The sequence below is a fragment of the Oncorhynchus tshawytscha genome, linkage group LG28 (genome assembly GCF_018296145.1).
Source record: "Oncorhynchus tshawytscha isolate Ot180627B linkage group LG28, Otsh_v2.0, whole genome shotgun sequence".
Classification (NCBI taxonomy): domain Eukaryota; kingdom Metazoa; phylum Chordata; class Actinopteri; order Salmoniformes; family Salmonidae; genus Oncorhynchus; species Oncorhynchus tshawytscha.
The window spans coordinates 14392914-14407748 of NC_056456.1; the positions used below are offsets into that span (position 1 = coordinate 14392914).

Genomic DNA, 14835 nt, shown 5'->3' on the forward strand with positions numbered 1-14835 from the left:
CATGATGACTGATGAACGTAGGACGGCAACAAAGCCTATTAATATTCAGATCTCCACAGATTGCTCAGTAACGGTAACAACAAATGATAACTGCTGTTGTTTTGAGAGTTCCAGTAGAGATTCGGGACAAGGCATTGCATACTACACTTGAGTATCATTGTCTCCATTGCCCATGCATGGTTATTCTGGTTGCACTGGTTGGTCAGCAACATTGGTTGAAGGTTTTGTCACAAAGCTGACATGTCAGACAATACAACGAACACATTCCTACATGTACGTGTGAGGGAGTTCGTTTGGTGAGGAGCACAATAGCACAAATGAACTGGGGCATATACTGTATGTTAAGGGTTAAAGGTCTTGAGTACTTCAACTCTGCCACTGCTTTTCATAGTTGAGGTCAGGTTCACTACGACTTCTATATATCAAACATAGGCTACTGAAGGTTTGACAAATGTGCAGCTAGTGTGTACCCTTTCACCATCTCCACCCCACTTGACCAACAGGTTCTGTGCAGGTACTATACATGTGACTGCGTGTCTGCGTTTGTGTGTGCATGTGGGCGTCATACGCGTGTGTGCAGCATTTGTACGTTTGTCTGCATTTTGTGTGTCTGTGTGGGTGTGGGTGCATGTGCTGCTACCTAAAGTCAAGATTCAACCTTGGCTGAACCCACCCAATCAGCAAAATCAAGAAAAAAACATCTCAATCATTATCCCGATTTTCATACGCCATACCGTTTCTGTACCACACTGGGGTATCCACTATTACAGAATGTGCACACAAGGGGTGTTATTTCCAAAAATATATATACAGTACCAGTCAAAAGTTTGGACACACCTACTCATTCAAGGGTTTTTCTTTATTTGTATGTTTTCTACATTGTAGAATAATAGTGAAGACATCAAAACTATGAAATAACACATATGGAATCATGTAGTAACCAAAAAAGTTTTAAACAAATCAAAATATATTTCACATTCTTCGAACTACACAACCTTTGCCTTGAACACTCTTGGCAATTAAAATTGTTTCACTTTTATTTCACAAGGCAAGTCAGTAGAACGAGTTTGTATTTTCAATGAGAGCCTGGGAACAGTGGGTTAACTGCCTTGTTCAGGGGCAGAACGACAGATTATCACCTTGTCGGCTCAGGGATTTGATCTTGCAACCTTTCAGTTACTAGTCCAACACTCTAACCACTAGGCTACCTGCTGCCCCAATCTCTCAATTGTTTTTTGGGGGGAGGGAACAATAATTTAGGCAACAGGGATCTTGATCCAGGAGGGAATTAAATATTTATGCTGTAACCAAGAAGGTTGATCTTGACATCTAGTCACTTAGTTAGCAAGTTAGCAAACCAAATGCAGAGATAGAGCCCTGAGCTGGATTTAATTTATTTGACATATCTTTGATTTCTTATAGTTATACGTAACTTCTAGCTAGCTATAAGCAGTGGCGTAGCACGCACTCCCATCGGTATTTCAAAATACCCCAGTACACGGTATAAACGATATACCGTCCAAGCCTCGTCTCAACTTGCTGGTGTCCCTAAGGTCAACTCCCTCCCTCCTCTCTCCCTCCCTGTCTCCCTTTCCTTCCCTACCCCCTAGCTCCCCTCCTCTCCCCCTTTCTCTCTTTCCCTCTGCCACCCCCTCTGCTCTCCCATCTCCATCCCCTATCCCTCCCTCCCCCTCACAAGGCTGCCTCCCCCTCCTCTCCCCTTCCTCCTCCCTTTCTACCCACACAAGCCAATTTACTCTAAACAAATGCCAATCATTCCCTCCAGCTGTTGGCTCAAAACAAAGCCTGCTCCCAGACAAAGCGAACCACCCAGCTGTCTTACTAAAGGTAACCCAAAACAATGGCAGCCAGCCAGACAGACGTGTGAAAAGTGTGCAAGGCTAGCAGACACAACCATTGCCCATATGTAAGCACTCTCCTGTCCATATAATCTTATTCAATATGATCAAAAAGGCCAAACGGATCCCATATCAGCACTCCTGTAAGACTGTTTGTAAATTCAAACCCTTGGTTAGTTTACCTTTCTCCTCTGACAGTTAGGGACAAACCACCGTGCTCACCTCAGAAACATGTACATGTTGTCAAACCCTATGGTGGTAGCCAGGCTATTGTAAAGATGTAAGGGGGAGTTTTGAAAAGAAAATCTGGGCTGGGTGTGACCTTGCCCTGATCCATGTGTGTGCCTGTTTATTCCGTCCCTTCCTCCCTCCTCCCCTCCTACCATTCCCCTGCTTGGTTTTCCCTTCCCTCCTCCACAGTATGCTCTAGCTAAATGCTCCCTGCAGGAAGAGAAGTGTCCTCCTCTCCTCAGAAAGAAGGTTTTGGATTCACTTTAGACCACCCTGCCCAAAGCCCTCGTCCCATCTGGTGTCTCACAGGCCCTGCCAGAGGTAGTAGGAATGTCAGTGTGGTATACTCCCTCTGGCCCAGCCTGAAACCAAGGCTGCTGCCTAGGCTATGTCCTACTACTGACTGAACTGAAGCTTGAGTAATGGGGAGAAAAAAACTCAATTTTGACTGGGGCATCCAGGTCATTGAAAATGTTTAGGTCTTTTGATCATTTGATCTGTACTGGTGGAGATTAACAACACGTGGTTCATTACAACTTGACGAACTCTACCAATTAACATTGCTTTGTAATTGTTGTCATCATACTTTGCATCATTATGTCCAAGTTGAGTCACAGTTCGGACATGTCCCATATAGGAAAGTGACTAGAGGGTCAGAGATGATATCATGCTTGGTCACGTCCTTTATGGGTCAGCCGTTGAAGATTCCGCCCTCACCCCCTCCACGACTTAGTGATCAAGATTGTGTAGTGTTAACAGACTATGCATCATGTCTTCCTTATTTCGGGAAGGTGCATTACTGAAACGATAATGACTTACTGAAATGTGAAGTTATATTGGTCTGTTTTGGCACAGAGAGGATCTGTCATGTGTCCTACAGTATCAATATCAGGCTATAACCATATCACTCAATCCTCTCTCAACCAATGGCTAATCTTAGCTTTACCTTCTCAATAACCATTTACTCTTTCCCCCATATCTGTCTGAAATGACATGTGAAATGGAAACCGTGTCACTAAGGTTGGGGAAAGAAGGTCGCATATCTCCATTCTCAACAGGGCACAGGCCTTCCCGTACCCTCTATACAGATGTAGGATCTGCGTAGAGCACTCTTTTGAATTTTGTTTTACAATTTTTTTATTTCACCTTTATTTAACCAGGTAGGCCAGTTGAGAACATGTCTTCATTAACAACTGTGCCCTGGCCAAGATAAAGCAAAGCAGTGCGACAAAAACAACAACACAGAGTTACACATAAACAAACGTACAGTCAATAACACAATAGAAAAGGAAAATAGAAAAATCTATGTACAGTGTGTGCAAATGTAGAAGAGTAGGGATGTAGGCAATTAATAGGCCATAGAGGCGAAATAATTACAATTTAGGATTAATACTGGAATGATAGATGTGCAGATGATGATGTGCAAGTAGAGATACTGGGTTGAAAAAGAGCAAGAGGGTAAGTAATAATATGGGGATGAGGTAGTTGGGTGTGCTATTGACAGATTGGCTGTGTACAGGTACAGTGATCGGTAAGCTGCTCTGACAGCTGATGATTAGTTAGAAAGGGAGATATAAGACTCCAGCTTCAGAGATTTTTGCAATTTGGCAGCAGAGAACTGGAAGGAAAGGCGGCCAAAGAGAGTGTTGGCTTTGGGGATGACCAGTGCAATATACCTGCTGGAGCGCGTGCTACAGGTGGGTGTTGCTATGGTGACCAGTGAGCTAAGATAAGGCGGGGCTTTACCTAGCAAAGACTTATAGATGACCTGGAGCCAGTGTGTTTGGCGATGGATATGTAGTGAGGGCCAGCCAACGAGAGCATACATGTCACAGTGGTGGGTAGTATATGGGGCTTTGGTGACAAAATGGATGGCACTGTGATAGACTACATCCAGTTTGCTGAGTAGAGTGTTGGGGGCTATTTTGTAAATGACATCGCCAAAGTCAAGGATCGGTAGGATAGTCAGTTTTACGAGGGTATGTTTCGCAGCATGAGTGAAGGAGGCCGATTCTAGTAAAATAGAAAATAGGAAGCCGATTCTAGATTTAATTTTGGATAGGAGATGCTTATTGTGAGTCTGGAAGGAGAGTTTACAGTCTAACCAGACACCTAGGTACTTATAGATGTCCACATATTCTAGGTCAGAACCGTCCGAGTAGTGATGCTAGTTCGGCATCGGTTGAAGAGCATGCACTTAGTTTTACTAGCATTTAAAACCAGTTGGACACGGAAGGAGTGTTGTATGGTGTTGAAGCTCATTTGGAGGTTTGTTAGCACAGTGTCCAAAGAAGGGACAGATGTATACAGAATGGTGCCGTCTGCGTAGAGGTGGATCAGAGAATCACCAGCAGCAAGAGCGACATCATTGATATATACAGAGAAAAGAGTCGGCCCGAGAATTGAACCCTGTGGTACCTCCATAGAGACTGCCAGAGGTCCGGACAACAGGCCCTCCGATTTGACACACTGAATTCTATCTGAGAAGTAGTTGGTGAACCAGGCGAGGCAGTCATTTGAGAAGCCAAGGCTATTGATCACTCTTTTGTTGCTGAGCAGCAAATGCAAACTTGTAATGTATTCAAGTTTTAAAAAGGCTTCTAAAGTTTGTAATTTCCACTTTAAAATGTCCGACTTTATTTGCCCTAACGGAAAATGAATCAACTCCTACAAAAAAATGCCCATTAATTATAATCCCCATAATAATTCCTGTTGCTGCAGGATTATTTTCCTGCTGTAGCAAACTGTCTCAAATTAAGATCCTACATCTGTAGGATGTACTGTACAGCAGTCAGGACACTCCCCCCCTACCAGAGAATCATTATGAACCTGACCTACTGTATACTTTTTAATCCAGCAAATTAAATACATCACCTTTTTCTAGACATCAGCAGAGTATTCTTTCCCAACCTTTTATTCAAAATGCTACCCTGATCTTAACTGTTGGCTCTGTTCAACGTGCAATTCTGAATGCTGACTACACTGTAGACCCTAGCCATTGAGCGGTCGGTAATGTAATAATAAAGGGATGGTTTGGGAATAGGAGCATGGAGCTTGGTAAGAGGTTTAACTACAATGTGAGAACTCAAGTCTCCTAGGGTCAGCGGCTCAATTGTAGTCACTGTGTGACTGGCACAGATTGGGCGCAACGCAACAGTGTCCGCATGACTCCCCTGTTCTAGCCTATGCCATGGTACAGAGCAGCGCAGGGCACCCCTGTACCAGCACACCAACTGACCGACGCACCAAACACGTTCAGTCACGGCACACATTCATACACACCCACCCCATTCAGACACACACACCCGTCACACAATCACACGCACACACACACACACGAGCCATGAGAATCAGATAGAAAGGGAACCTGTGTATTTTAAAAGTGTACTTTTAAATAAGACTCTGTACATACTCTGTACAACAAGTAATTGGTTATGTAGGTTATAGATTTGTAATGCACACATTTATTAATTTACTCTTACTGTAGAGTGAGCACTTCCCAGGGGTAATCCAAGCATGTAAAGTCAAACCACTATTAAAAAAACAGTAGCTGCGGGCCTCCAGAGTGGCACTGTGGTCTAAGGCACTGCATCACAGTGCTAGAAGCGTCACTACAGACCTGGGATCAATCCGCAGCTGTATCCCAACCAGCCGTGATCGGCAGTCCTATAGGGCGGCGCAGAATTGGCCCAGCGTCGTCCGGGTTAGGAGAGGGTTACGCCGGGGGGCTTAACTTGGCTCATCGCACTCTAGCGACTCCTTGTGGTGGGCCGGGCGCCTGCAGGCTGACAACGGTCGTCAGTTGAACGGTGTTTCCTCCGACACATTGGTGTGACTGGCTTCCGGGTTAAGCTGGCGGGTATTAAGAAGCACAGTTTGTCGGGTCATGTTTCAGAGGACGCATGACTCGACCTTCGCATCCCGAGCCCGCTGGGGAGTTGCAGTGATGAGACAAGATTGAAATTTGGGAGAAAAAGGGGGTCAAAAAAATAAACCAACAGTAGCTGGTTTCAACCATGCATTAGTAACTGCAAGTGGCTAAAGTTTAGTCATATTATTAACGGTTATTTACAGTTGCTAAGGAAAGATTACAAGGTTTCCTTTCTTCTCTCTCTCTGGGAATTCAAATTAGAATGGCGGAAAAGCCAGCAGAAGGGAAATTCAATACTCAAGCTGTAAAGCCACCAAGGATGGTGGTGGTACAGTATATTGTTTGCACTGCAGTCTTAGTAGAAACATGAATGAATGAATGAATGAATGAATGAATGAATGAATGAATGAATGAATGAATGAATGAATGAATGAATGAATGAATGAATGAAGGTGATAAACTACCATCCTGTAGCTACACACTGGTTATAACATCAAGGTACTAACCATTGGTTACAACTGGAAGAGGTGTAATTTTGTCTCACCTGTCTCATCCGCCTGCATTCAATCTAGTCATAATGAGATTCTTACGGTGTTCCATTTGGGCAAGAATCATCACACACTGACACTTTATCACCCAATTAAATACAAATTTCCTCTGCGCTGACTGCCTGACTGTGATACATGGTAAGACTGCATGTATCACACACACACACACACACCAGCATGCTCCCACAGACTAGGGTAAAGGAGGAAATTGGCCTGTGGTTAAGGACGGACAACATATGACATGGCAAACCCGCCAATTAACGTCAGATCATCAATCTCAGGCCCATAAAAGTATTATGATTCTATATTGGCTTTCCTGTTTTGCAAATGATCCCTGTCGAGGCTATGTCCCAAGTCCCATCTGTAAAGGACATCATGTGTCTAACTCTGTATACCTTCACTTACCAATGAGAATATGTTTCCATTCCATATCTGTGGACTACCCAGCCATGAAGTACACGGCTGACTGGCAAGGGCTGGATAGGAGCAGGAGCCGCTCCCTCCTTTTAAAAAGCCAATATTTCTTAACTGTGGTCGGTCTCGGCATGCCGACGATACCAGAACCTTAAGCCCTTCGGATGTGAGTGGGCCAACGCGCATTTTAAAGACCTTCCCAAATGCAATAACAATGTAATCTTCAACATATACAGTAGAACCATATCATTATACTGCACAGTGTGTATCCGGACTATCCACTGCCCAAGCCACTGCAGACACCATCCATTAAAACCTTCACAACAAAGGTATGTGAGTATATAAACCTCCAAAATAATTAATCTCTAAAAAAATATATAATTAGAATCTCACTCCAACAGGCAACATTTGGTCGAGGAACCATTTCCATGGCAGACTGCCTTAACCTGCTATTCAAGAAGCAATCGTGGAGTGAAATGAATTATTCCTTTCACAGCACAATACAGCAAGGCCCTGCTATGAGTGAGTAAAGTTGAAAGACATTGGGCATCCAAGTGGATCAAATAATGCATTTTGACCACAACTAAGCATACATGAAACCATTTTATCCTGAATTTGAATTTACACAGTGTCCGGTGCCTTTAGATTTGGCTGTTTTCACATCTCATTTCCCACTCTCCTAAGGTTACACAAAGGGGGTATAAAGTGCTGATTGAGACCCATCCTGGGCTCCACAAAGAGGCTGCTCCCCCTTGTGGCGGCTAGCACTCCTTTCACCAGGTTGACTGAGCAGACATAGACCTAACACTACACAGTGCAAACTCTAACTCATAAGACAAGCTTGCAACAATACTGTGCCAAATATATCAGGACGGACAGAAATACAAAGATAACAAAGCTCTCTCTCTCTGTATTCACAAAGGGCATAACACAAAGGGTTTTTAGCTAAGCCTCCAGCAGGTTTGCGTGGTGTGATCTCACCACCAGCCAGACTCCATGTGATCACAGCTAACCCCAGGCAGCCAGCGGTGAGAGAGAATCCTATCTTCTTGGCTCACGGTAAGGTGATACCCTTTGAGGTGTGGCTGCAGCCACAGGATATCCTCTGATGTTGGGAAATCCCTCTATCCCAGGCAGGGAGCCGCTCCCCACCCTGCCTGCGCCCTGCCTGTGAGCTAGCCTAGCGTCAGGGCTAATCAGTGCTTAAGGCATCTGTAATGAGAAGCCCGCCACCACTGTCTGCCAGCCTAGCCCCACGCCAACGTCATCCCTGAGCCCACACTCACTCTTAATGACTGGTAATCACCCGGCATCTCTCCACAAACCACTGGGATACTAGCAGCAGCACTCCCATTAACCAGTAGACTGAGGTGGGAGCAGGAGGGAAGTGTTTAAATGGAGACTGACTGTTGAGTAGACTATAACCTCTTGTTTCATCTCCATGCAACACTGAAAACCGACCAACTGGTGTTCGAACCCGGGTCTTCCGCCCACCACAACCATTTTAGCACTCTGAGCTAAAGCCTAGGCATTAACACTGGAGACTGTAGAGAAGCAGAACAGTGAATCTATTGCAGGCAATGAATGAATCTGCTTTATGGCATTGTGTTAGGCATATTACCACTCTCTTAATAATGGGGATGAAAACTATAGGTGGACATGACCTTTGGTAGCTTGAACTGAGGGCAGGGTACATGAAGCTGTCGCAGAAAGAGTGATTGGTGATTCACCATACATAGCATAGCTGTGGGTAGGATTCCTGTATATGCCGCAGCATGTGAACTAAATAAAAAACAACGTCGGTTTTAGTCAGTTTAAGACTTGAATTGAACGCAGTTAACAAAACCACAAAATGCCTTTATATGGGCCAAAAGTAGCGTGTAAATGAATGGAGTTTGCTTGTTTAACAGCATCTTGCTGAAACTCCTTAACATGAACCCTTCAGTCGGGGTTAACTAAGTGAACAATCTCACTCTTTTCCCTTCCTTCTTGAAAATACCACCCAACAAAGAATATTCCCTCAAGGTACAATTTGGTCAAAGCCAAAGAATGAAACTGCAGCAAACTTCCCCAATAGTAAGCCTAATGATACTGGGATGTGAGTGAGAGGCAGCACCTGCCACAACAGGCTGAACAGGGGAAAGTAAATGAGTGCTCACATTCTTGTGGCAAAGGATGACAATTTGAGCGGGTGCTTGACCACGCTAGGAATCCCGCCCCGCCCTCTGCCGCTGCAGACTACGGGCAACAGAGACGGTGTTTATGTTACACTTACGCTCCACCGCACTCGGGAAATTGGGTATGCAACATCGACCATCTATTTTGAGTAAATCAGTACCCAGGAAGAGGGCCGGAGGATGTGCTGTCCTCGTGCTCATGGCAGATATTTATTTGAACAAGTGTGTGTTAGTATGTATACTTCACTCAATGTCAGCCAGCCCAGGGCTGAGTCTGTCTGTCTGTCTGTCTGTCTGTCTGTCTGTCTGTCTGTCTGTCTGTCTGTCTGTGTCTGTGTGTGTGTGTGTGTGTGTGTGTGTGTGTGTGTGTGTGTGTGTGTGTGTGTGTGTGTGTGTGTGTGTGTGTGTGTGTGTGTGTGTGTGTGTGTGTGTGCGTGCGTGTTGCACAGTGTCAATGGTGTCAGGTTTCTGGCTTAGCTTTGGGGAAGTAGCAGTAACATGTTGCATGTATCCATGTCACCTGGGCCGGGTCTCTCTGTTTGTCTCATGATCTCTGGCTTAAAGTTCTAAGTCATCCACTGACAATCATCTCCATCATATTCTGTCCTCAGGACATAAGTCTGGACTTGTATCCTCATACCAGATGACCCTTTGCACTTCCAAGGCCACAGATCAGATTGATTAGAAGGAATTGGAAAGCTCTACCTGAATAAGTAGACATGCTTTAAACGGAGTGCCAGTTTTGCGCTTCTTAATTGTATGCAACTGGTTAGTTACTGAGGGCCATTGGTGGTGTTGCTGGATGGTTATGATCTACCACTATCACTAAGTGTCTAGGCTTCTGAGAGAGAGAGAGAGAGAGAGAGGTGTGACTTAGAGATGATGGGGTTTCCATGACGCCGGGCTGCTGAACCATACATAATTTGCACGCATCAAGACAGCATAGCAGTCCAGATCCTAAAATCACTAAGTAATGACAGTTACCCTAATATGAAGAGGTGACATATGTTTATTATCTGTAGTAACATGTCTGATTTACGGCGATAATAACTTCCTCTAGTACCTGTCAGGGGACTTAACCTTTTGAGAAGTGACACATTAGGACTAAATGGACACCCCTTATTATTTCATACAACTTCCGGCAACTCAAACCATGAACGTTGTCCAAAAAGTCATTATTTCCAAACAGAACTATTCCTTCCACCCTTACATGAGATCTGAAAGATCCAATTCAGCTGTCCCGGAGGCCTAACAAACCAGTTTGTTTACAACTGCATAATGTCCACAACAGGTCCTGGGGGGCCCGTCCCTATGTTCCCCCACTGGTTCACAGCTAAATGATGCCCTTATCGCCGAATACCCCTGGAACTACTGCTGGTGTCATCACTCACTCTCATCACTCTACAATTAAAACAGCCACAATATTTCTGTGCTGCCAGTCGTTCCAATGTGTTTGGGTGCATGACTCACCTCAACTTCATAACAAGTACTGTTTGCAACACGAGGGGGTATCGATTACCGCATGCTGCAGACAGAATGTGAGAACGATATATCTGTGTTCGTTGGTAGAATAAAGGATCCATAAATAGGATATCAAGGATTCGGACTGAACTCTCTCATAGTTGCTGTTAGATTGCAGGTCCCACTGAAAACGGAACACAACCTGGGAAGGAGCCGTCTGTTATAGCATATCCAAGCTATAACCTGCCTGCTTGCTGTAGGCTACTTGTATACTTTCACACCAGAGCTTTGAAGACCCTGCTGATATTGCATTAATTTGAGCTCTCCTTAGGGTTCATTGACAGGTTAATAGTCTTCAAAAGAAGTCTGAAGGATAACGAATGAAATTCGTCAGACAGGACAAAGGCTGCCAGCAGCCTCGGTATATTGAGGTGCAGGCTACACCTGACAAAGACAAGGCGTTGCGTGGGAATAACATTTTTTAACTGCTCATTCAATTTAAAAAAAATTAAATACTGTCCTTGACATGAGATTATCTCCTAAGATTTGGAAACAAACTATACATTCAGGACACATTATTTAATGTGTTTTAAACTGTTTTTAAAACTTAGTGGGTGTGTGAACCCTACACCAGAATTCTCTCTATCCCGATGTTTATGCTGGATGGGGAATTTTCTCTGCAAAGCTGAAGAGACGTTTCATCCACCGGTTGAGCTGCATTTCTTTATAGTCACCAGCTGTTGCGACTGGAGCCTACACTCACCTTTCGCTCCATGTCTGTTTTCAGAGCCGACTTACAATAGTATTACAAGTGTTTCAACAAAATATTCACACAGATGTCTGCTACCAGTCATTTAAATATGCCTGGTATCATCAATGTCTGAGTAATGAGCATACCTGTATCTCTCGCTTTCAGGATCACCTTTCTGTTGAACAACACTTAGAGCCTAAATGGGTTGTCAAAACGAGTCCCGGGGGAACCCCTCTGAAAAAGGGTCTTTGAGGAACCCCTGTGTGAAGGTTCAAACCGGAACCTTTTTGTGATGGGTGAGATTCAATTTGGAACTTTAATAATAAAATATTGTAAATGTGGCAGCCTATCAGAACATTGGAGCCATGGCTTATTTGAGGCGTGGCTTTCAGACAGTTATTCTTGGCCACCCGTTAGGGTGAATGTCATTCCTGTTTACTATGTTAAGTTTGTGCCTTGCAAATTGAAATGTTCCTTGAATATGAATGCATATGACATATTCTAATATAATATTAACAATGCTGATTACATGTAGTAATAAATCATTAACCATTCCAACTGGGGGATTTGCATAGGAACTCATACACCTCTGTAAGCATCACGTTGAAGCTACAAAAGTGTCAGTGTTCACCATTAACATGTAATGACAATACAACAGAACAGGAATGACATTTAGTCTAATGGGTGGCCAAAATAGGTCTATCTAAAAGCCACACCGCTACTAAGGCAAACCGCCAGTCCAGGGTTCCTCCAGGAACACCCTTCGCCACATTGAAACATTAAAGGTTCCTCCAAGAACCCCTCAACTAATGGAAGATGCAAATATGAACCACTGGCAAGTGTTCCTTAACGAACTCCAGGTGTTCCTTGAGGATCTCCGGGGTTCCTCCAGCCGCCACTAATTCTTAAGTGTGTTTGAGAACCCCCAACCCCTCCCTAACCCCTTAAAAAATCTGCTTCGGCATACACTTTCGGTAGCCTGAGCTATTACACTGGTCAGTCAAATCAACCATTTCAACGCGACGGAATGATCTCACGTCAACCTGCTCTCACCACCGGTTGTGACAGCCTACTGCGCTACACAGGTGCTGTTGAACTGTCAGTTAGTTCTATGCAACAACATTGCAGATACCTGAAACAAATCACAACGTAGCGACAAGGACACCAGTATCTGATTCATTTGCACCGCATTTGATTTTAGAGGAAACATCAACAGTGATGAATGTACGTTTCATATTTTCGGCCATATTTAGGACTACGCAATACGAAAGTAGAAACATTTCAATGAACGGTAGGCTAATATGAGTAACGTAATTTATCCGGTCTATCAAAGTTGATCTAAGAGCGCATGACATGTCTCGTAACAAACTCAAATCAATGACAGTGTCATGAACATGTGGATGGATCCAGTGCCTACCCGAAATACGCTGTGGTCGGTCCGGGCAAGTTGAAGAGGTACACTATAACTGTGAACGATAACCATCCCAGGAGTAGCTGTCCATCCAGCATTTTGCTGCGGCTCCAAGGCAGATCATTTCGTTTCTCCTGAGTAGCTGTGTAAAATCCCTTGTTGTACGTTCGGCACTTCTTATACAGAGAAGAATTTTGCGCTCCTCCCATTAGCAAGAGAGCAAGTCTGAGTGAGGGAGAGAGAAGGAGTGGGTAACAGAGAGATACAGAGAGAGAGAGAGAGGACTTGCTTTGTGGAGCTGATTGTTAGAGATAATAATTATGCATGATGTTCAATATTCAATATTTTACATTGTGAAATCAATGATATTGTCAAATGTTTCCAAATGTGCGCAGGCACGAGTGTGCACACACAACCACAGCCTTACTTTACAGACTGACAATAGACCTTCTTATTTGAAAAGTATTTGTTATAACCCAACAATATTCTTTTTATGGAGTAATTTCCTTGCATACAGACGGTAGGAACTCTGTGAAACTGGGTGAACTTGTCAAGAGCATGTTTAGGACCTTTGAGGTAGAGGCTAGTGAAGTCAACAACACCTGATTTTAACATTCATGAGCTGTCCCTCTGTGTTGGAAGGTGTCCAGTAGTCGTTGTGCAGCATGCTAACTGAGGTCAGCTGAGCAGAGGTGTCAGTCTGCTATATCCTTAGGTTTTTTTTTACTGCCAATTGGTCAATGACATGTCATTTCTGGAATGGCAAGCTAGCCTTTAGGGGCTAGGGGTTGTGCAATAGTTGCATGTAGCCTAGTCTACACCACGAAATGGCTTGGCTTGGAAAAGTTTATGCGTTACCTATTTTTCACTGAATCATCACTTCTATTGCTACAGTATTCTGTGTAGCAGTGACTACACTGAGTATAGCAAACATTAGGAGCACCTTACTAATATTGAGATGCCCCCCTCCAATGATTTGCACGGTTGTGTCAAGTTTGCTGGATATCCTTTGGGATATCCTTTGGGTGGTGGACCATTCTTGATAGACACGGGAAACTGTTGAGCGTGATAAATCCAGCAGCATTGCAGATCTTAGAACAAACCCGAAGTGCCCCGGGAACCTACTCCATGCCCCATTCAAAGGCACTTCAATATTTTGTCTTGCTCATTCACCCTCTGAATGGAACACAGACACAATCCATGTCTCAATTGTCTCAAGGCTTAAAAATCCTTCTTTACACTGTCCACTCCCCTTCATCTACACTGATTGAAGTGGATTTCACAAGTGACATCAATAAGGGAACATAGGTGATCACCTGGATTCACCTGGTCAGTCTGTCATGGAAAGAGCAGGTGTTCTTAATGTTTTGTATTCTCAGTTGGCAATATATGCTCATTCAAAATGTGTTCTGGTGCTGGGAAAATCTGTCAAAAAGACATTATGGACAAATATAATCCCCCATGTTGCTCTGCTCCCAAAAGTAAATGTATTGGCTACATGGAGAGAAACACTGTTTAGATCACCTGCAGACGCCTGCAGCTGGCCTGCATATGTTTAGCGAAAACATAATATATCACAGACGGTGTAACCATTATTCATTCTTTTTGGTCAAATATTCTCCACCTACATCAAAGATCAGTGTATGTGCCTATAGCATTTGTGGAATATCCTTTTCAGTGTCATTTCTCACAAGAGAAGAAAACTTAACTAAGTTTGAACTGAATTAGGTACAAACTGAACTAAGTACGGTTCATTTGTAGTTCGCAAACTGCATGTGCAAAGCATATTTCTTTAGGCTAATATTTCGCAAGAGCAGAAGATGGAACCTTTTATTAGTAAGCACAAATTCATACTCAAAGCCATAAATCAATAGGATTTTGGCAAGCGTGCTTAGGAAAAGATTGTCTATGCTCGTTCTGGTACTGCTATTCCGATCTATAGTGTTCGGTTGCATAATAGAAACTTTCATGGTCATAATTTTACACACATAATCAATACATTGCATGATTTTCAGACACATTAAGATCGTCGTTTCGTTTTTTTAACAGGAGCCTGCTGCCTGACATATTGTGTGCGCGCACCTTCATCTATGAAGCAAGGAGTAAAAGATA

General features: G+C 43.7%; 1 protein-coding gene across 1 annotated transcript in view; it reads right to left on the reverse strand.

Moving 5' to 3' along the window:
* LOC112226790 (protein Wnt-9a) overlaps window positions 1-12883 on the reverse strand; it is a 29993-nt gene extending 17110 nt beyond the window's left edge. Inside the window, exon 1 of the mRNA XM_024391344.2 lies at window positions 12730-12883. Within this exon, the coding sequence (XP_024247112.1) occupies window positions 12730-12821 (92 nt within the window). The 5' untranslated portion in view covers window positions 12822-12883. The remainder of the gene's footprint in view (window positions 1-12729) is intronic.
* Between the last annotated feature and the right edge of the window lie 1952 nt (window positions 12884-14835).